The sequence below is a fragment of the Heteronotia binoei genome, chromosome 8 (genome assembly GCF_032191835.1).
Source record: "Heteronotia binoei isolate CCM8104 ecotype False Entrance Well chromosome 8, APGP_CSIRO_Hbin_v1, whole genome shotgun sequence".
Lineage (NCBI taxonomy): Eukaryota > Metazoa > Chordata > Lepidosauria > Squamata > Gekkonidae > Heteronotia > Heteronotia binoei.
The window spans coordinates 133,260,832-133,283,326 of NC_083230.1; the positions used below are offsets into that span (position 1 = coordinate 133,260,832).

Genomic DNA, 22,495 nt, shown 5'->3' on the forward strand with positions numbered 1-22,495 from the left:
AGCGTGGTGTGGTGTGTGATGATGCCCTTGGGATGAAGACAGGCCACGGCCCCTGTGCCTCTGGGGTTGGAAGAGGAGGCGCCCAGGCTGTTCAGGGAGAGAGCATCACAGAGTGTGAGGAAAGAGGACGGGGGCTCAACTCTGGGTCACTTGATGAGAATGGAGGGCGGCAGATCCTTGACAGGCCAAAGAGGGTACCTCACCTGTGCTGCCATTCTGGATTAGCCAGGGATGGCGGCTACTTTGTTCAGGAGGCGGCCTGTCTGTGGCTATGAGCTGCTCCAGCACTGTGGAACTTCTGTGCTCAGGTTTTGGGAGCAAACCGGCAAGAAGAGCCAGCGGGGCGGCCCAAACAGGACAGTGGCCTGGTCCCTTACCTGGGCTGCCCTCTGACTTCCAGCTGTAGAACGGTGATAGAGCGGCAGCTGAGCCCCCTTCTCCCACTGGCCTTGTCAAGACACGGGTGGGGAGGAGAAGGAGGGACACTGTCTTGGCTCTGGAAGGGGGCTGAGCAGCTGCAGGCGTTGTGGGTGTTCCAGGCCTGCCCCAGGGGCTCTGGGAGGGCTCAAGAGAGAGAAGCTGGGCCAAGTTAAGTTGGCCTTAGAACAGGCTCCTAGAAGGAGGCGGTGTGGATTATAAACGCAGGTGTAAGGGCTCATTGCAGGCACTGGGGTCAGTTTGCAGCCAGAGGCCCTCCCTTGGTCCATTTATGTGGGATTTTTGGCCCAGCCGTTTAGTCCTGGCCAATGACTTGGAAGCCCCAAAAGGCTTAGTCCCTCTCTAGGTTCCCACCCAAGCAATGCCTGGGATTAAGGCAGGAAAGGGAAAGGGAAACAATCACAGCACAGTCTGTAATGTCGCAGGAGAAAAATGGAGGCAGACCCCAATTTTTGAGAATCTCAGTACTTATAATGGTTGAACATCAAGAGAAAACGGTAGACCTATCTGCTCAGGAAAGTCAAATGATAAAAAAATTAGGAATTTTATTTGATTTAACCGAAAACAGATGGAAGGAGAACTTGTGCCTTTTGGTAACAGCACCTGGTCCAACAACTGGACACCTGGAGAAACTAGTGTTTGTCACCTAGCCAAAATTGACAGGACCAGAAAGGAATCACTTAGCAAGTATATTCTCCCCATCCCCCCTAAAAACCCAACCATCCATCCATTGATATTTTTGGTAGATTGACTTTTCTTTTAGCCAGGCTAGTGACAGATCAGAAAGAAAAAATAGGAGGTCTTGGTTTACTTGAAATTGTTCTATGGTTTTAATGTATTCAATTCCCACGATCTGTTCTGGACACACACTTCTCCACCACCATTCAATTGGTAAGTTACAGGGAGGGTTCATAAATGGAAATTTACTCACATACTATTAGTAGTTGGATAAAACTGGGTTAATATATAATCTTTAATGCAAATTAAATACTTTTATTTGCAAATTAAATCCTCTGGCAGTTTTACAGTGACTGATGGGAGGCAAACTGTAATCTTGTCTTCTGCAGCTGCAACAGAATAGTCTTCTGATGCGAAGTTGCCCTGTAGGTTGACCATTTGCTGGTATCTTTATCAGTGAATGACAAAAGCTATTGTGGCAGAAGGTGTCCTATCTTTGTACATTGGTAGAATCATGGAGTTGGAAGGGACCTCTAGGGTCATCTAGTCCAACCCCCTGCACGATGCAGGAAACTCACAAACCCCTCCCCCTAAATTCACAGGATCTTCATCGCTGTCAGATGGCCATCTAGCCTCTGTTGAAAAACCTTCAAGGAAGGAGAGCCCACCACCTCCCAAGGAGGAAGCCTGTTCAACTGAGGAACCCCTCTAAACTCACAAACCCCTCCCCCTAAATTCACAGGATCTTCATTGCTGTCAGAGGGCCATCTAGCCTCTGTTTAAAAACCTCCAAGGAAGGAGAGCCCACCACCTCCCAAGGAGGAAGCCTGTTCCACTGAGGAACCGCTCTAAACTCACAAACCCCTCCCCCTAAATTCACAGGATCTCCATTGCTGTCAGATGGCCATCTAGCCTCTGTTGAAAAACCTCCAAGGAAGGAGAGCCCACCACCTCCCAAGGAGGAAGCCTGTTCCACTGAGGAACCGCTCTAAACTCACAAACCCCTCCCCTTAAATTCACAGGATCTCCATTGCTGTCAGATGGCCATCGTGCCTCTGTTTAAAACCCTCCAAGGAAGGAGAGCCCACCACCTCCCAAGGAGGAAGCCTGTTCCACTGAGGAATTGCTGTAACCGTCAGGAAGTTCTTCCTAATGTTGAGTTGGTAGCCATGCTAAGTTGCTGTAGTTTCTGGAACGAATAAGGAAACTGTTTTTGTTCTGTTTCCTTCCCATACTTGAATTCCTGTACAAATCAATGTTTATTTCTATTCAGTTTCTAGCATGCTGTTAGCCAAATTGCCCTCAATAGAGATGTGAGGGAATTAATTAGGCGAGCAAAGATGGCAAAAATTGTACGGGAGCGATAACTTATGTGTACCAGAGTCAGTCCTCCCAGAAGCCCATTAAGTAATGAGGGGATCCTTATACTAAAATAGAATTTATTAGAAAACTCTCAAGCATACAAGAAAACACATTCTCAAAACACATACATGCCTAAGAAAAATAGGTCGGAAAATAGACTTGCATTAGCAGGAATGGTCACGATGGGTAATACTGATACCTGTCTGACAAATTGAGAGGTTTCTCAGCGAAGATAAGGGGGGGAGGGACAAGAGACAACCAGCGTCACTTGCAATAAGGGGCCCAAACTGATCAGGACTGAGGGTGGCTCCGTCAGCAAGGTAGGGGTGCCTGAATTCCCCAAAAGCTGGCCTAATATACCCAATTTCATATCCCAAAGCAACAACATTTTATTGGGAGAAAGATTCTCATTGATGGGCGTCAGGATGATTCCTTTGTCTTTGAGGACATTGCACTGCTCCCCTTCATTAACAGCTAGACATTTGCATCTCCGAAGCTTATGCTGGATTCTGGAATGTGGTGGGTGAGGAAGAAACCTCCTCTGCATGGCTGCTTGCAGCAGTGTGTTGTCTTGGAACTCCTCAGGAACATTTCTTCTCTCAGGGCTGCTTCCGATCTTGTCCTTCGGAGACAGAGGTGCAGTTGCTGATCTGCAGGGCTGGGCAGCTAATAGATGAAGCACAGTCCGAGGTTCATGTGTCCTTGTGGTCACAGGTTAGCCATAGTATAGCAGGCTAGGCAAGAAGCAAGTTGGGCCTGGCCTGGTTTAAGGCTGTAGTTCATGAGGGCCAAGTGCCCATTAGCTGGCCTGGCATAGGTGCCACGTTGTTAGTCCGCAGCAGTCCAGTCCAATTGAAAAGGGCCCAGGGCTAACGAGGCTCACTGCAGATAGTGCCAGCACCTGCTCCTGGAATCACTACAGGCATTCAGCAGTGTTGGCACTCCACAGTTTAAGAACAGTTCGGTTCAGCCGTTTACACATGACATTACCTTCCACTCTGCCATCTTAGAAGTATTATCTGCTATTTAATAACATGAGTAACATGCGGTAACAGTTGACAAGAAGCTGACAAGGCTGCTTTGGTGAATCCCGATCTTTGGTTGAAAACGCAATGCCCGTTCTTGTTCTCATGACTATTATTCCCAGTACCCAGTGATGTCCAGGCAACCTACTTTTTACTTCTCCTCCATGGGGCTGGGAGACCAAAACAGCACTAGAAAGGGCCTGACGACCTCAGACTTGCTGGGTCAGGCCTGGAGGCTACTGCTGAATGACTCAGCTAGCCCGGGGGGGGGGGGGGCACTCCAGCAGTCAGCCCTGCATCCAATGGCGCTGGTGAAGGATGAAAGTCTAGAATGACGGGAAATTAAAAACCAATCATGGCATACACCCAAGAGGTCTTAAGAAACTCAAATGAGAGACTCTTGATCTACCAGCCTGTCTGTTCAACCTCTCAGTTCAACCAAAAGACTGGAGAGTAGCAGATATACTGATTTTTAAAAAGGGATCCGACCAAAGGGTAACCAGGAAATTACAGGCCAGTTAGCCTAACTATAATCAAAGAATTATTAGGCACATGGAGGAACAAGTCCCACTAAGGCAAAATCAGCATGGCTTCTGCAAGTTCTGCCTCACCAATCTTTTGGAGTTCTTTGAGAAGTGAACAGACATGTAGATAACAGTGACCTGGTAGATATTTTGTTTTTTCAAAAAGCTTTTGGCATTAGGGGAAGGCCTCAGCCCCTCTGCCCTATTGTTGGCCCTCCAGAGGAACTGGCTGGCCACTGAGTGAGGCAGGAGGCTGATCAAGATGGACCCTCAATGGTCTGACCCAGCAGGGCTCATCTTCTGTCCTTGAGTTGCAGAAAAGAGATGCTGAAATTACTGTAACAACAATAGAAATCAAAGGAGATCCCATTTATTCTAAGCACCATGTAAGCCAAGTGGTACAAGTCTTTGTTATTTTGCTGACTTTTGAACATTTTTGTTCAAAATTTTTTAGCATGGTGATGTTATGACCATGTGGCCCAGGGAGAATGTAGCAAAAGATTCTAAGCTTCCCCCAAGGAAATGTCAAAACTGTGGGGTGGGGATGGGATAGGAGACATCAGGGAACAGCCCTGGCCTTCCACCTGCTCTACAAGCTGCTACTCATTTCTCTCTTATTCACGTTGCAATTAACTAGCAGTAGAGAGTAAGGAAACACAAAAGCTATTTTATTTTGTTCATATCCACACAACTTTACAAACTTGATTGAATGCCCGGGGCAGTTGACCTCCGGGATTAAAAAACTGCTCGTTTCCGGTAAGAGTTCTGTGCCCCTTTCCCACTGGGCTCTGCTTCCACATGACCCTCCGGAACAGGCACAGGCAACACGGATCGAGACCAGCCAGGTCACTTGGGCCGGGAGGCAAAGTCGGTGCTGAGCTTCCTCATGATGGCTCCGTGGCTCAGCCCCTGCTGCGACTGCTTTGCGGCGGCATAGTTTTCCTTCACATACTTAGCAAAGGGAGTCAGGGACGCCTTAGCTGGTGTGCCATCCTTCCGCATGGTCTGCTGTAGCACAAGCTGCCCCTTGCAGAGGGCACAGACAAAACGCTGGGTGTCCAGGGATTTGGAGTGTCGGCCAATCCTGACAAGGCAAACAGGAGAAGAATCCGTGAAGAAGCAAGGCTATAAGGGGCCTTCAAGGGGACTGGAGCAGTGGCTATAAGCCACAGCATATTGATGGAATGCTCTGTCTTCTTGCTGCTGGGGGGGCTCCTGGTCCCACTAGTGGACCTCCTGGTGGCGCCTGGGTTTTTTGGACTGGAGGGGCCACTGGCCTGATCCAACATGGCTTCTCTTCTGTTCTTATCTTTGACACTGTCGAGATTGTCTACTTCTAGCCGAATAACGGTTCCGGCTTCTTTACGCTGCTTTTAATGGCTTTTTCAGTTTTTTTATAACTCTATGGTGGTTGTTTTTACGGTTTTATAGCATTTGCTTTTACTTTAGTTACCTCAAGCAAGTCTTTGGAAAGGTGGCACAAAGTTTCTAAAGAAAATATATATGTTTTTAAAAAAACAGGCCCATTTCAGAGCCAGGCTGGGGGGCTGAAAGCCACCTATGGATCCCCTCCACAGCAGACAGACAGCTGTGAGAGGGCTCTGTTGGAGTCTATGTCACAACAAGAAACTGGACCCACAAACGCAGAAAAGTTCATTAAATTGACTTCAGGGATCCTAAACTATATGAACAAGTCGCAAAGTGGCAGAAACACAGAAGTGAAGGTTTGCGCCACAGTGCCTTGAGAATTGTTGCCCACTTGAAATAATGGTACATTTAAGCAGTTTGGACATATTGCCAAAAGCAGGGAAGTTCTAGGGATCTGCAGGAAATCCTACTTACATGTTTTGACACTGAGAACACTGGTAGGTGAACTTGTACTTGATCTCATAGTTGTGGCACCGGGACACCACAGGCAGCTCGGGGTGGGTCAAGGCAGCCTTCTTCGCATACAAGCTCCAAAACCGGCCGTGTCCGTCTTGAACGCCGTGGATTAGCCAGGCAGCTGCGTGGCACAGCTCATGGATCAGAGTGTCCCGAAGCCGATCTGAGCAGGAGACAAACGAGAAGCATCAGATCCAGAGCTTTCACGAGAGGGCCGTGCTCTGAAGGCCACAGCCCATCACCAGCACCTGACCCCAGCGAGATTTGATATCCGTGCTCAGCCAGGCCTTTTACAGAGGGAATGCAGAGTAATAATGCCAACTTAGCAATCAAGATGGAAATCCTACCACTTAGTACCATTCTTTGCTCTGGGCTGACCAAAGCGCTTATCATCAGCTGAGTCATAAAAAATGTTCCAATCCCCTTATGCTTGATGCAATAGAGAGGTGGAAGCCAAATACAGACCTTGGATGAGCCATTTAATATTTAAAAAGACACCGTAACCAGGGTGAAGCACCCACTGGACGGGGAATGCTGGCTTGCCTTGAGGGATTTCTATCTGTGGGGATGTGGACTGCAGGAAGGAGCTGGGGTGACTCCGTCATTGGGAGCACATTCAGTCAGTGCTGAAAGAGCTGCACTGGCTACCTGTTGTGGTCCGAGTCTGTTTCAAGGTGTTGGTATTGACCTTTAAAGCCCTTTATAGTCGGGGGCCTGTTTATCTACAGGACCGCCTTTCCCCGCATGTTCCCCAGAGAGCACTGCGTTCAGGGACACAAAATCTATTGTCCATCCCTGGACCAAAGAAAGCCAGGTTATGCTCCACGAGGGCTAGGGCCTTCTCGGTGGCCTGCAAAACAGAACTGTTTCGACAGGCATTTAACATCTGATCTGGGAGACTGCCACCCACATCTCTAAAGAGCTATGATTACTAGACGATCATCATCAGGAAAAGAACATCTATATTGAAGACAGCACCATAGAATTTTTTTTTTAGAATGTTTTAATTGAAATTGTATTTTATTGGTTTTAACCAGGGGTTGTTTTGTAGAAAAATAGGCGGTGGAGCTCATCCAGGGATTGTTATGCAGCTGCACCCACTATTCAATGGACAAGGAGGTGGGACTCTCAGGAGGAACTCTAAGAAAGGTGCAGGAGCTACGCTCCTCTGAGCTCCCACTGAATCTGAGGCCTGGTTTTAACCTATAAATGTAAATGTTGGAAGTGACTGTTAGCCATGGAGAGGGCGGGATAGAAATTTAAGGTAAATAAATAAATAAACAAACAAACCATCCCAGCCCTACACTAGAGGGTCTGGATGCATAAAAGGAGGAGGAGACCACATGCCCACTTCAAAAGTTATCATGTTGTTTTGCTGGTCTGTGTGTGTGGGAGGAAGGAAGGAAGGAACACAAGAGATGAGCCCCTCTGAAGCAAGAAAAGCTTGTCTTTGCATAGCACTGCAAGTACAGCTTATAATAATGGCCACAATTCTACAGCACTTTAATTGGAAAGAAATCAGCATACAATAGAGTAAATTACGGTGCTCTGAGATGCTGGTGGATAGAATAGACCACCTAGTGGGTGCTCTGCTGTTTAGATAGTCCAGCTTATTCTGTTTAGGAAAATCAAGCACTTCCATTCTAAGAATCAACAAGTGTCCTTAAACGAAGTTTGTATTAATTATGAGCATCACGAATAATCTTTGCCTACCAAGATAAATAAATGATTTGGTTGTTAAAATATGAGGGAACCCCAGAGCAGGCCACAACAGAAACTCTTCATTCTCACCTGAAACAAAATCCTGTGACGAAGTCCCCCCTCCCCCAAGCGTTCCAGAATGTCCCCTCTGCTCTAAGACCCGGGGGTGGGGGGCGTGTAAACAGGGGCTTGGAAGGAGGAGCGCCAAAAGGTTTGCTCGGCTCCCAAGACAGCTGGACGGGGAATTCAGTTTCCACTGTTGGAGCAAATCCCTCGGGGCGTACCTGCAGAGTCACAGACCTTCTCCGACAGCATTATCCGGGCGTGACGCTGCCCCGAGTCTGGCTCCTTCTGCTGCCCAGTTATGCAGCACCCGGCTGTCTTCCGCATCTTCTTATTCCAGCCGATTTCCATTCTTTCTGGCAACTGAGACAAAGGGCAGACCATGTGGCTGAGATCTTAGCTGGCAGAAGCTGCCTCTCTAGGGCAGACAGCACAGCTCCTCACCTGGAGGTCCACTGAGCATTTAACAGCAGTGAAGAAAGGGCCTTTTCCAACAACACACAAGGCAGGGGTCATACACTAGCCACTGGCAGGTCACACAAAAGAAAGGAACCTCTCCTCTCTATGACTCTCTACGGGGAGGGGGGGGGAAAGGGGGTGCTTTCTCCTTCTACAAGCATTTGGCAGGAAGTAGGCAAAGCACAGCCAGACAGCCAGCACCCCTCTCTTCCCCAAGGTCTGTTCACACCTCAGAGGCCCTCTATGATTCCATGACTTGGGAAGGGAGGCATCGGGGGCGGGGACTCGGCAGTCATGGCATCCGTGTGCTGAGGCCAGTGCAGATACTCCCCCCCCCCCCCCGCTCCCAGTGGCATACCTTCTGCTCAAACACAGTCCTGTTATAGAAAGCATAGAGCCTCTGCGCCATCTCCTCCTTCTTGGTTCGGAACTCTTTGGCTTGCTGGGATTCGGGATCTGACAGCTCTTGCAGGAAGCAGCCATGGACTTGGCAGGCAGTCCTGCAGACAAACGCAAGGAGCAGCCTTTGGCAGCCTCAGACTGGCTGAGGAAGGCGGAAGCGCCACCCCCACCCACAGAGCTCAGCTCAGGGGACAGGCTAGAAGCCCCTCCCTCCCCACGCAGCTTCCTCATTGTGTTCAGCTCCACCTCTGGAACTCCCGGAGCATTTGGGGGGAGCCCTTTGCAGCGGGGGGGGGGGGGGGGCGCATATGAAAGCTTTCAGTTCCAGGGGCCCTACCAGGGATTTTGTGAGGGTTCCAGGGGGCTGGGGGTGGAATCCCTTCGTGTTCCCATCCCCAGAGACAACGCGGAAGAGGATCCTCCCCACCCCACCCCCCAGCACAAGGGGCTTGGGCGTCCACTTGCATCCCAGGAAGGAGCTGAAGAGCTCCTCCTCATCCCTGTGAGGACCTTGAGGCTATCTAGTCTAGCCAGAAAAGCACTGGGATTGCGGGGAGAGTGTGTGTGTGTGTGTGTGTGTGACATGCTTAGTTTATTGGTGACACCCAACTCTCCTGTTCAGTGAAGCAAAGTGAAGCAGGCAGGACAGGCCCAGAGGGGAAGCGAACTGGAGAGGAAAGCAGCACAGCTGCACACAGTCCCATCCCAGTTGGGGGGAGGGGGGTCACAGCTCCCCCCTCCCCCGCCCTAGATTGGGGTCAGCATTGCTTCTGAATTCTCAGGTGACAACAGCTGCGCCTAGGGGAGTATTTTAGCAGCTGCACTTCTGGAGATGCACATATCAGGCTAGAGTCTCCAGTCTGCCAGTTTGGTGTCGTGGTTCAGTGCATGGACTCTTATCTGGAAGAACCAGGTTTGATTCCCCCCTCCTCCACTTGTAGCTGCTGGAATGGCCTTGGGTCAGCCAGAGCTCTCTTATCTGGGAGAACCGGGTTTGATTCCCCCTCCTCCACCTGCAGCTGCTGGAATGGCCTTTGGTCAGCCAGAGCTCTCTTATCTGGGAGAACCGGGTTTGATTCCCACTCCTCCACTTGCACCTGCTGGCATGGACTTGGGTCAGCCAGAGCTCTCTTATCTGGGAGAACCGGGTTTGATTCCCCCCTCCTCCACTTGCAGCTGCTGGAATGGCCTTGGGTCAGCCAGAGCTTTCAAGGAATTGTCCTTGAAAGGGCAGCTTCTCTGAAAGCTCTCTCAGCCCCACTCACCTCTTAGGGTGTCTGTTGTGGGCGGGGCGGGGCGGGAGAGAAGATTGTAGGCCGCTCTGAGATTCAGAGTGAAGGGCGGGTCTTCTTCACCCAGCAGAGCCCACTCCCTCCTATTTGCAGCCTCTCCTGCTTTGACAGCGGAGGTGGGGGAAGGCTCACTGGTGGTCTTCAGGACAAGCTGCAAGGCGGTGCAGATCACCAGGGTTCAAGGGGCCGTGAGGACTCTGTTTGAGGGTTTAGCACTCTGTAGTGAGCCCATGTGGGAAAGGCAGAGGTCTCAGTGTGTCCATAAATAAAGCTGTGGCTACAGTGCAGAGAAGGTCAGGGCCTGGCAGTTTCTCAGCTTGATCACCGTCGCTTGCCTTGAAGGCAGGCTGGAAATTCCCGGACGAAGGCTCAGTCCTGCTCCAGCTGGCCCACCTGCCTGTTCTCCAGGGCATGTGCTGAAAACCTTCTGGTGACAAGTGATGCCTCTTCATCTTTACAGCTCTTAACCTAAGTTTGAGGCATCTAAGGGGCTGCTGCAGCAAAGGCACCTGCACAAGGATCAACAAAGGGGGCCTTTTGGTCAGAAGAGATGAAACATCATCCTTGGCCAAAAGGCCAAGCCTCATAAACTTGGGGCCTTTCACCAGAGTTCTCCCTTGCCAAAAACTAGGGCTTTCCATTGCCAAGAAGGCTTCCTTAAGAATATGCCTTGCCTATACTTCGTTGATTACTTCCAGACCTGCTCTTCCCTTCGGCCCCTTTCAGGATGTTCAAGAATCCATTTTAAATCTGAGTCATCTGGGGCATCCATTGTATAATTGCCAGGCCCTTGCACCTTATCCCCCCTCTCTGCCATGGCTCAGCTCCTGCCAGGGTGGTCTCCAGGCCAGTAAGGTCATCCAAAGACTTGCTTTCTCCTCTTCCAAGAGCAGGAATGCTCTCAACTGCACAACAAGCAGAACCAGTCAGTGCAGTTAAAAATGAATATGATGCAATATGGTAGTTGCTTCCTACAAAATCATTGCAGTTTTACATAATCCTAAACTTTCTGTAGTGTGCTTGTAATTTCACAACAAAATCTGCGTCTCTATGCTCTGCACACAGATCAGACGTGTGTGTACCTCAAGTGTCTGTGCTTTTGTATGATGAGACGGGCTCCCTTTCTACTCAAACTAACAATAATCGCATGTGCATAAATGTGTGTGTCTGCAGGAATAAATATGCTCAACAAGCTTTATCTGTGTGAAAAGCTTTAATTTAAAGGAAAATCCTTTTCTGCAGCACACAGAAGTTTGATTCCCACTCCCCCTCTCAATTTCCAAATCACTTGTTTACTGACTTTAATATTAAGGAACCTTTTCAAGCTTAGACCATCCTTTAGTTATGAAAAATCCATATTGCTAACAGAAGTCCTGCTCTGGGACTTTCAGACTATCACTTCAGGTCCCCCTCCCCCCCAGTCCTCTCCTCCTCTCAGACCTGCTGGGAAAGAGGCCCCTCGTGCTGGTGTCACTAAAGGGTTTGTGGTTCCAAATGGCTGCTCAGAAATTGAACACGCCATGTTATTTTGAAGCAGATCCTTGGCCATTCTGGAGACCAAAAACCATTTTTAAACTATTTGCACCCCACTCCCCTCTACAGTGGGGGGGGGGGGCGGTAGAACAGCTTATGACAGTTGCCTCCCTTCCCCAGCTTCCATGGCAGAGGAGGGCTTTGAATGCCCCCCCGCCCCAATCCTGGCCTGGAGGGGTGATGAAAACCAAACCCAACATTTCAGTGAATGTTGCCACAATGATCATTTATGAGAAATCTGATGACTGCCCTCCAAAGGGGTCTGCAGCTCATGGAAATCAACCAAAGAGTGTCAGTGGCTGTGACTTATGTCCGGTCCACCGACTTCAACAAGACTCACACAAAACCGCATCCTTTGGCTCACTCAGTGGCTTTTGCTTTTGTTGTCAGTTTGGTTCTGTGGCTTTGGAAAGAAAGAGGGCTGGAGGGCAACAGCCCACCTGAGATGGCAGAAGATGGGCCGAGAGAGACTAACTCAAAACGGAATCCCAAACTACAGCATGGAAATCATACACGATACAAGAACAATGCTCTGGAGTGCAAGGAGCAGGACACAAAGACGTCCACCTAAGGACCAGCAGACAAACCTGCACTGACTACAAAGAGAAGCAGAATAAGCAGGGTGGTTTTAGCCCAGCGCTGGCCTTGGAAGTGCTGGCTGGGAGGCAGCAGGTAGAGGGTGCTGCAGAGCCCAACATGCAGCCCCCGGGAGGGACAGGCACAGCCCCCCTTAGCTGCCTGCCTCCCCACCTAGGAACCGCTCACGGATGGCTGCCTTGCATGGAGATGAATTAGGGCAGGCCTGGACAAGAGCTCTTGCAGCTAGGAGCTGGCCCCAACATGCAGGAGCCACAGTCGAGAGACCTCAAGCATGAGCCAGTCTGAAATTCAGAAGCTCCTTGAGGGCTTCTTTCGCTCACAATGCTCATCCAGAAAAGGTGGTTCTTCACAAGTTTGGGGGTAAAAGCAGGTTTTGGGAATGCCATGCCAGGGGGGTGTTATTTCAGTAGAACCGCAGCAGACAGTGTGGTACGGTGGCTGAATTGGTGGCCTAGGACCCTGGAAGCCCAATGTGAAGCCCCACCTCTGCCATGGAAGCTTGCTACTGGGAGCCCTTGGGTCAGCCTCACCTCCTTCCCCAGAGGGCTGCGAGGATAAAAGGGGGAAGAAATCAATAACAGCCGCCAGTGCAGATCCCGGCTGGAATACCCACTGGCCAATCCTAATGTAACCAAACAAGAAGACACCTTATTCCCTAGAGCCACTAACGGGTAGGTCAGTGGAGGGCCGATTCCAGCAAGACTGGTAGTTTCCAGCAGAAGTGCACTATCCAGCATTAGCTCAGGCAGAAGGGATGGGGAGCAGACATTCCGGTAGCCACACTGCTCCAAAGAAAACTCCAAGAACCATCCAGCAGTGCAGAGAACACTAACCAAAGAATGTGCTTTTCCCACTGAGGGCTGAGCCGCTAACAGAAGGGCTGGCCAGGGTGAAGTGGGGGTAACCTTTTGCTCAAAGGCATGCAGTACAACTTGCCTTCCCTGCATGGAAGCCACAACCAGCAAAGAGCCTGACAGATGTTCCTGACAGCTGCCTGACCTTGTAAAAACTGCTCCACTTCTCATCTCTGCCAGAGATCCCGAGGAGCACAACTCCAGGCCCCTCAGGCACCTGCTCCATCCTGCGGGGTTATGCAGAATGGGCGGGAGGCCATCAACGGAAGCAGAGAGTTCTGGCTCATCAAGACATCTCAGATGGAAATAATGGCTCTACCTACCACTCCGTTGTTTTCTTTTGCTCCAAAGCTGACCAACGCAGCTACACTTTGAAAGCCTGCCATAACAAAGGAGCAAGCGCCATTCAATGTCCCCGTGGGAACTGCAGCTGAGCAGAAATGCATACCATCGGACTGAAGCTCCCAGACAAAATCTTAAGGCAGGAATCAGAAGCAAAAGCGATTGTAAGTTGTTCACAAAGAACTCTCAAACCAACGGCTAGATTAGCATCATATGGTTAGCAAAACCAAAGACAGACTTCACGGCTGACTCTAGGTTTGCCCAGAAGGTCCTGCCTGCCAGCTGCCACCAGCCCACTCGAACAAGGCATTGCAACTGGGGGGGGGGGCATAAGGACAGCTCCCCTTTCTTTCTTCCTGAGCCAGGGCTTCTACCTCCTTTTGCCTGATGGGTGCCTGAGGGGTCGACTGAGGGGTGACATGATAGAGGTTTACAAGATAATGCATGGGATGGAGAAAGTAGAGAAAGAAGTACTTTTCTCCCTTTCTCACAATACAAGAACTCGTGGGCATTCGATGAAATTGCTGAGCAGACAGGTTAAAACGGATAAAAGGAAGTACTTTTTCACCCAAAGGGTGATTAACATGTGGAATTCACTGCCACAGGAGGTGGTGGCGTCCACAAGCATAGCCACCTTCAAGAGGGGGTTAGATAAAAATATGGAGCACAGGTCCATCGGGGGCTATTAGCCACAGTGTGTGTGTGTGTGTGTGTGTGTGTATGTATATATATATATATATATATATATTTGGCCGCTGTGTGACACAGAATGTTGGACTGGATGGGCCATTGGCCTGATCTAACATGGCTTCTCTTATGTTCTTATGCTGCTTGGCCCGCCTTTCCACACACACACACACAAGGGGGGGGGGGGCGACAGGAACCTGCCTGGCAGGATGCCCTTTTGGCATTCCCCAGGAGCAGAGGCTGCCTGTTTTGACAGGCTTCACTGGTGCCAGTTCTGTTAGGAGACAACCTCCACCCCAACAGCTGACCAAGAGGGCAGTCGGGACCCACCTCCTCCTCACCGGCACCTGGAGTACCTGGGTGACATCAGTGAGCACCTGCTGGCTTGTGGGTCTCTGCGCAGGAAGAGGAGATTTGAAGAGCTCCAGCGCGGCATTCTCACTCTTGGTGGCAGCCGGGATGTTTTCGCAGGAAGTCTTGATGCCTCTCTGTCCTGCCAGGCACAACCCAAAAGTTAAAGGCAGACCAGACCCCAACCCATGAGCAGATCCTTGGCCTCCCCCTCCTCTCTGGCAGCCCTCAAGCAGCAGCTGGACAAACATCTGCCAGGGAAGTTTCAGGCTGAGCGGGGGCGGGACTAGATGCCCTGCAGGCCCAGGATTCTTTGAGCCACCGACAAGGGTTCAAAGACAAGGATTGGGCATCGTGACCAGACTGCTCCACTCATCTCTCCCATGGCCTCCCTTTCAAGAAGCAACATGAAGGCTTCTCTAACCCCACCCCACAACCCCCAGGATTCGAAACTAACTTTCCAACATCACTCCTCACTCCCTCTCTTATTCAGTAGGCTCTCAGAAGCCTCTTCCCTCCCTCCACATTCCTTTTTTAAGGCCCAGAATCCTGGGCTTTTCCAGCTTTAAATCTTTCTTGTGAAAGCTAAAAGTATCCCTGTTCCCTTTCTTCAGTCCTGAACAAGCAGACCAAGTGAAAAGTTGTATTGCTCATTGTTACCATGAGCTATAAATGGTTGCTCTTCTGCCAAACTAGCTCTGAACTCAAAGAACAATGTCACGCAGTCAGTTTTAGGCCAAGAAATCCCAATGTGAAAACAGTGTCTATCTGCTCAGAGAAGTATTGTCTTGTGTATTTAGAGGGCATGAATGAGAAGGTTCGGCTACATTGTCTGTTCACCTTTGCAACAGCATTTGTATAAACTGGTCACACCTTATATTCCTTAATCTCTCAGATTTAGAATTTAGTGAAATCTGCTTTCCCCCTTTTTCACAGTTAAGAAGCATGAGAATTTAACATTCTTTCTTAAAAAGAACTTAGGAAGAAAAATAATGACATGTATGTTTATACAGGATTACTTTCTGTGGGGTATGCCAGTGTTCGGTGTATCTCTTTAACAATGCTTTACTTAATCATATCCAGCATTATTAGATTTTTAAATAAAAGTTAATAAATTGACTATTGACTGGGAAATAAAGAGCTTTCACTTCTAATCTGGAACAAATAAAAAACTCTCAACATCTCTGTGACGGAACTGGCTCAATTTGACCTTCAGACCCAGCGCCGTCAACTCCCTTTTGGGTTGCCAACTCCTGGAGGGAGCTAACCTTGCTGCCACCACCTGCTCAATTTAGGGGTTCCTGACTGAGAGGAACAGGACTCCCAACCCCCCTTGCCCGTTCTGAGGTCTGGCTTCAAGGTCCTCTTTCAGCACCTGGTTATCACAGAGACCAAAGTCCTTCTTTGGGAGACCCCTGGAGGCTTGGCACCCTTGCCAACTGCCTGCTATCCCCCTTCTCTGGACTCCCCTCTTGCAGTAGTGTGGTCTAAGGCGGTTGGGGAAACTACGTGGTGGCACAGAAGGACTCCACTCTAAACAAACATAACATTTATTTACAACAAACAACTATTTACAGGCATTTTTAAAAAGTGAACAGAAGCAACAAATCATAGTAGGAAGAAAAAACACTCCTTCTCACACTACTTGCTCTCACTAGATGGCCTACAGGGCAGGGACCTTACTTGGACTGTTGCAAGCCTGACTATACCTTCTCAACTAATTCCTCTCCAAGACTGAACTCAAACTCCGCCCAAAATCTCCAATATAAAACCCAGGAACTGGTTTACCCTGCTGCAGCCTTCTGGGAGACCAGCCCGAAAGATTTCCTGTCTCTCTAGGAGGCCTCCTTAGAATTGCTGGTTCCAGACAGGAGAGAAGGGGGGGGGGGAGGATGAGACGAGGCCAAAGCCATGCCTAGAGTTTAATAGACTCCTCCAACTAACTCCCAGACAAGCACAGGCCTAAAATGATGTTTCTCCAGTCTCCCTTAGAGCTCATTTATTATGAGAGCCAGATTTGACATAAATGAGACCTTTATTGATTGGGGATTTTGAACTCAGACTTCCCAGATAGTAGGTTGGTACTGAGCACTATAGGCAACAGCTTTTCCTTGCTAGCCCCACAACTCTCAAACGTCATCTCTTCCAGCTCCTCAATGACCAAAGCCAGAACAAGGACAGAGAGGTATCTTACCAGAGATGCCAGGCTGCCCTTCAGCGCTCTTGAAGGGGGGAGGAAAGACCATCCTTTGCTTCACACGGACAATAAGACTCTCAATCTCATCGTCGGAGCTATCACAGCCAAAGACGGCGCTGGGCCTCGGTTGCTGGGCTTTGCCTTGAGCACTCTCCTTTGTGGGACCTTTATCTTCCACGCTTTGGGAAGACTTTGGCCCGCCCTTGGACGTGATAGGCTTGTCCTGCGAAGAGGCAAAGAGCATGCCCCTCGGGTTCCACTTCTGCTGGCCAACTTGGATGGACTGGCAGGGAGACCTCGGTGTGTGTTTGCCAAAGACACAATCATCATCGCTGTCACTAAATGCTAACAGAGACAGACATGATTCAGAGTAAACCACAGATTTATTTGGTGTGTGAACTTGTCTTGCTCCTGCAGTGCAAAGAATCTGTGAAGACTCCACTTCGCAACTTCTTCCTGAACATCAAGTCGTATAATCGCAAGAACTAATTGTTTTATTCGGCGAGTATGACAGTGCTCAAATCTACATCAACACTTTATTCTTCCGCAAAGCTATTGTAAGATGGATGAATGCGCACACACGCGCGCGCGAGAGGGGGCATCAGGAGGGTGCCCAATGAGCAGACGGGCTCCCACAGAAGGCCAGATGGCTTCTTGTGTAGGGAAGTTGGGCCTGATGACTTCAACCCACCAGGAGCTGCACCTCTGCCAAAGGTGGCATGTCCTTCTGGGGGTCTCCCTTTGCAGCCTGAGGCAACGGCAGGCCTTTGGGAAGCTCATTGGCCCCCCTCCCACACACACACACAACGGGTGAGAAGAGGGCACTGAGAAAGCGAAATAACCAAAATAGGTGTCCCCCACTCCCTCCCAGAGCCACGACAGCATTGCCTCCTCTGACAGGAAGCACTTCCCAGGGCTGTGCTGGCCGAGCTGCCCGAGAGCCTTTGGGGACTTGCCTTCTTGCCTGGAGAGATGCTGGAACAGGTTCTCCTTGGAGTCAGCCAAGCTGGGAGGGAAGAAGGAGAAAGCCTCTCAGTGGCCTCAGGAGACAAGCCAAGATGCAAAGATGCCCCCAGGCAGCCTTCTGGCTCCAGCTGAGGTCTGGGATCAAAGCCCCCCCTCCACACCCTCCTCAAGGCAGGGGGAAGCACGCAGTCTGGCTTACTAAAACATTTATGTCACATCTTTCTTCTTGCTCAAAATGGCTTATAAGTAATAATCAAACGAAACTGAAAACCACAAACTCCCCCCACCCCCCACCAGATGCTCTCTTAGCATCTCAAGAAGAATCCTAGAACCAGTAATCCAAAAACAAGCCTGTTCCACTAGAGATGCCCATTCAGCCATCCCCTCTGAATGCCCCCTTGATGTGCCCCCTTTCCAGGCAGGCCACCCATGTCTTCTGGAAGGGGAATGCCAGAGCCCCCAGCGCAATGCACAGATGGGAAAAAGGCCCACTGAATGTCTGAACTGAGGGAGTGGGGTGGCCGACAGCCAAGCAGAGAGAGCGAGCAGCCTGCAGGAGCCTCGGGGGGGGGGGCGGAATGGTGGTGGCTCCTGGCTGCTGGCTTCGGCTCTCCTGTACTGAGCGGGGGGGGGGGGGGGGCTGGAGCGCCTGTGAGGCTCTGTGCAGATCCCTTTGCTTATTGTGATCCATGTATCGGGTCTCCATTACAGCTTCAAGTGGATGGAACTTGGAATGTAACAAGGCACAACCACCTGAAACATAGCCATGTTTGTCTTTTTCTCTGGCACTTTTAAGACCAACAAAGTCTTATGCAAAGTAAAAGCTTTTGGGTGTACCTGCACACTTCTTCACCAGAAAGCTTCTACCGTGAACAAAACTCTGTTGGTCTTAAAAGGCTCCTGACTGGACTCAAACATTGTCCTGCTGCTTCAGACCAATACGGCTCCCCCCCCCCCCCGAGGCTCTCTTTTCCTCTGTGTTCCTAACAGAAGATATGCAGCAAAACCAAGATTCTAGAGGCTCAGGCTTGAACCAATAAAGAACGTTTTAAAAATGTTTCTCATGGAAGAGAATTCCTTCCCTCTCGCACACATAACTACAGCAGCATATTCAAATCCAGCCACAGCAGAAGCAGTTTTCAAAGCATACCTGTTCTTTCCTGCCCTTGGAGTACAGCATGTGACGGACTTGGGAGTCTTCATTCTGGATAAAACTAAGACAGCAGGAAGGAATAAACAGCCGGTTTTTGCTTCCTGAAAACTATTCACCCTCCAAGACGGAACTTTGAAAAGAATCAACTTTTTATTTAGTTGAATTTAGCAAGCTGGAGGAAGTAATTTGATCCTCATTCATCCAACTCTAATCTAAGCAGAAACTGTTCACAGTCAGAAACCTTCAAACCGCGCATTTCAGTCAGGAAAGGAGAACTCCCAGTCACTGGGCTGGCCCTCCATGGTCTTCACTGCTCTGACAGGCTGCCTGGGCTCTTGCGCCCACAAGAGGCTGGCTGGGGGGACTCTTGTAGTCCACCCACAAGAGGAACTAACAGCCAGGGGTCTCCCCCCCCACCGCCACACACTGCAGCTTCTGGCCCCAGGGAAGTTTATTCCTCCTGTGTCATCTCAGGCCCACAAGGTCAGGAGTGGGAAAGGGCGATCAAATGGCTCCAACTCCACCTCCTCCATCAGTGCAGCCTGGCTACTGGAAGTGAGAAGAGAGGACGAGTTCCCCCCTGCCCACCTCCGCCTCTCAACTCACATGGCTATTAGGCGATACAGGAGGGGTCCGTGACCCTGGGAACAAACTTCCCTGTGCGGGCAGCGGGGGGGGGGGGGGACTTGCATCCATGGGGTCCATCTGTTAGTCACAGGAACATATCACATTATATACGTCCAGGTTCTTAAAGGTACAGCCAATAATGTCCCTAAATAGATTTATGGTGCTCCCTCCTTTGAAGTATTGTGTGCAGTTCAGGAAACCACAGTGCAAAAGGGTCACTGCAAAGTTGGAAAAAGTACAGAAGAGGCAACCTAGATGATTAAGCACCTTTCCTATGAGAACAGCCTGGGGGGTTTCAGTTTAAAAAAGAAAAAAACAAAGGAGGGGCACAATAGAGATTTATATAATCGCGCACTGGGTAGAAAAAGTGCACAAATGAATTTTTTCTCCTCCACATCCAAAAATATAATCCAAGGGCACTCCATGAAGGTGAGAGGCAACACATTCAGGACAGACAAAAGGCGACACTTTTCACAAGGAGTGATGAAAGGTGCTGCCAGAGGACACAATGATGGCCATGAGCACAGAGGGCTTGAAAGGGGGAATAGACAGATTCATGGAGGAAAGGCCCAGAGGAGCTAACGGCCTCGATGTCTAAGGGGAACCTCATCCTCTGAATCCCAGTGCCAAGAGGTATCATTAGGGAAAGGCTGCAGCCTTTACGCCCTGTGGTTGGACCTCCAGAGGAAATATGTGGTTGCTGGTGGGACAGGATGCCCGATTAGATGGACAGCTGCTCTGATGCTGCAGACTAAACTATGCTTATTATGTTCCTTATTAAGCTTAGTCAGAGAAAAGCACAGAACACAAATGATTTAGGAATCACAGCTCAAGGCTCTAGAACTCCTTAGCCAATGCAGTGCAGTCAGGACAAGGGGTGTTGAGCTCATCTGTTATGAGGGATGGCTCTGACATAAATGAGACCTTGTTGGGCCAGGCCAGGTGTGTCATGAAATGTAATGCCAGGTAGCAGAGATATAAACTTCATAAAGGACACAAACACACACAGTTAATTTTTTTTTAAAAAACCTAAAAATAAAACATGCTTAAAACATTAGCACTTGTTGGTCTTAAAGGTGCTTTCTTTTTATCTCTCCCATGGGATCCAGAGAACTGGGCAAAGGAAGCTCTGGCCCTTTCCTTCCTTCCACAGAGGACCAGCAGGAGCCTCAGCCAACAGAAGGAAGAGGCTTGACTCAGTAGCTCTGCTATATGATTGAGAGAGCCTGGCAAAGCAAACTCTCCCTCCCCCCCTTCCTCCCCATGGGAGGAGCCTCAACCAATGAAGGAAACAGAGGTTTTGCTCTGTAGCTCCTGTGTGATTGAGCAAGCCAGGCAGAGCAAGCTATGATGCAGAAGGAAGTAAGAGGGAGGGAGAAGGAAGCAGATGACAACCAGTTGCTCGAGGACCTCACAGAAGCCCTCCGGGGGCCTGATTCGGCTCCAGGCTGCATGTTTGACACTGTTGATTGCCCTCTACAGGAACCACTTGTGTGCATCCTCAGGGGAGGGGATGTGGGGCCCCTGCTGTGTGTGGGAAAGGCCCCCAGCACAGTCCCTGGCATCTGCCTCCAAGACTTTCAGGGGCAGAGAGAGGGCAACACTGATCTGTGCCTGGCTCAAGCATTCAGGAAGTGAGCAACAAGGGGAAAGGCATGGGGGGCCCTGTATGGATTGGCTGGGCGACATTTTGGCAGGGAAGTGTCCCTGGGCAATCAGCCTCTTGCCCTGAACAAGGACTGCAGGCAGCCCGTAGCCAGAAAATTTTAGCGAGGGGGGGGGGGGAGGACAGGGGAGACAATTTTAGGTGGGGGGGCATGGGGCCCAAAATGACTTCTGACTTTGAGGGCTCCGAGCAGGACTTTGCTATACTTACTGCTAGGGTTGCCAAGCTCCCGCCAGGGGATTCCCCGCCCTTGCTTCTGAAGAGCCCCATTGGCACATGCCATCTCCGGCACAATGACATTGTCACGCTGGGGACACTCTAGGACTTGCCCTAAAAACTCTACGGTACCACAGGGTTTTACTGCAAATCCTAGAGCATTTCTGGTGTGACACTCTATGGTACTATAGAGAAAAAGGGTTGCCAAGGGTTCCAGGTTAGGAAATTCCTGAAGGCGTAAGGGATGGGGTCTGGAGCCGGCGGGGTTTGAGGAGGGGTGGGGCCATTTCCTCCAGGGAAGCTGCTCTCTGGATGGCAGATGGGTGGGCGGGGCGCTCCCCCAGAGCCTCTGGCGTAATGCATGTTTATGGGCAGCCTTTACATTGCTGGTTACAAACTCCCAGGCGAGGGATGTGCACTCCCATCTTCTGCCGCGTGAGATGCGTGTCCCGGAGCCCCGCGCTGGGGGAGGCAGGAAGAGCCCCGCACTGCGCAGAATCACTTACGCGCCTCGAAGTCGCCGTCGCTGCCCGAAGACGGCGAGCTGCAAAAGAGCCACACAAACTCCGTCAGCAGCGCGGCCGGCGGGTCAGGCGGGGGTTTACGGGGCCGGGGCGGGGAGCTCACCTGGGCGGGGGGCCGCGCGCTCTCCTCCGGGCCATGCTGCCGACCCCCTCAGCCGAGGCCTCTTCCCGCCTTCGCCGCCGGCCGGAAGAGGAAGGGCGGGGCTCTCGCGCGGCCGCCAGGGGAGGGGATGCGCGCGCAGCCTCCCCTCCCCGCGGAGGAGGCTGCAGATTGACGCCCCGCCCTCCCCGCCCCGGACTCCCTCATCTTCCTTCCCCGCGAGCGCCCGCAGAAGATGCCCCTTCCAGGACTGGGGCTGACCCAACACCATCCCAGCACCAAACTGGCTCTAGTGGCCACCATCAGCCCACTCATCTGAGAAGCCCAGGCTGAAAAAAGGCTACCAAGGAAATGTGCTGAGGGAACTTGGTCTGGAAACACACTCTAATCCACCTGCCTTCTGCTTATTCCTCATCTGCAGACTTCACCTTGCTTCCCTACTGAGGGAAAACTGCACCATGAAGCTTTTATGTATCATTTCCCTTTCATCTTGGCAAATCCAAGCTCCCTCATTGGGTGCATCAAACTTTGGCCTGTCAAACCATCAATCCACTACTCTTGCATCACAGTCACTGGACCTAACAGTATTCACTACACTATCTCAGGCTCATTCACTTTATTTTATTATTTATTTATTTAATTTATATCCCACCCTCCCCGCCAAAGGCAGGCTCAGGGCGGCTCACAAACCAAGGGGCGACACAAACGCATTAGTGTGACCGGTAAAATAACCAACAATAAAACAAAAACAATTGGTTAAAACATTTTGCAGGTGCTACTATCATAGTTTCAGGCAGCCACTGAATTCTAGTGGTCACTGTGCTCAGGGTCGCCGTAGTGTGGTAGGAGAG

At 50.5% G+C, this 22,495-nt stretch overlaps 1 protein-coding gene across 1 annotated transcript; it reads right to left on the minus strand.

Annotated features, from left to right (window-relative positions):
* Window positions 1-4,674: 4,674 nt before the first annotated feature.
* GCNA (germ cell nuclear acidic peptidase) lies at window positions 4,675-21,743 on the minus strand. The gene is made up of 10 exons (XM_060246069.1): window positions 21,648-21,743; window positions 21,527-21,564; window positions 18,509-18,572; window positions 17,349-17,398; window positions 16,390-16,737; window positions 14,175-14,337; window positions 8,493-8,634; window positions 7,897-8,038; window positions 5,870-6,074; window positions 4,675-5,111 (listed from the first exon to the last, which is right to left on the minus strand). The coding sequence occupies exons 1-10, from the start codon at window positions 21,680-21,682 to the stop codon at window positions 4,874-4,876; spliced, it is 1,425 nt and encodes a 474-aa protein (XP_060102052.1). The 5' UTR covers window positions 21,683-21,743; the 3' UTR covers window positions 4,675-4,873.
* Window positions 21,744-22,495: the final 752 nt, after the last annotated feature.

Excerpts from the sequence above, each read along its gene's own strand:
- GCNA (XM_060246069.1), bottom strand. The coding sequence starts at position 21,682 with ATGGCCCGGAGGAGAGCGCGCGGCCCCCCGCCCAG. Across the intron at positions 17,399-18,508 it reads CCAAGGGCAGGAAAGAACAG|CTTGGCTGACTCCAAGGAGA; the intron begins GTATGCTTTGAA and ends CTTCCCTCCCAG. Across the intron at positions 8,039-8,492 it reads GGACTGTGTTTGAGCAGAAG|TTGCCAGAAAGAATGGAAAT; the intron begins GTATGCCACTGG and ends CCTTTGTCTCAG.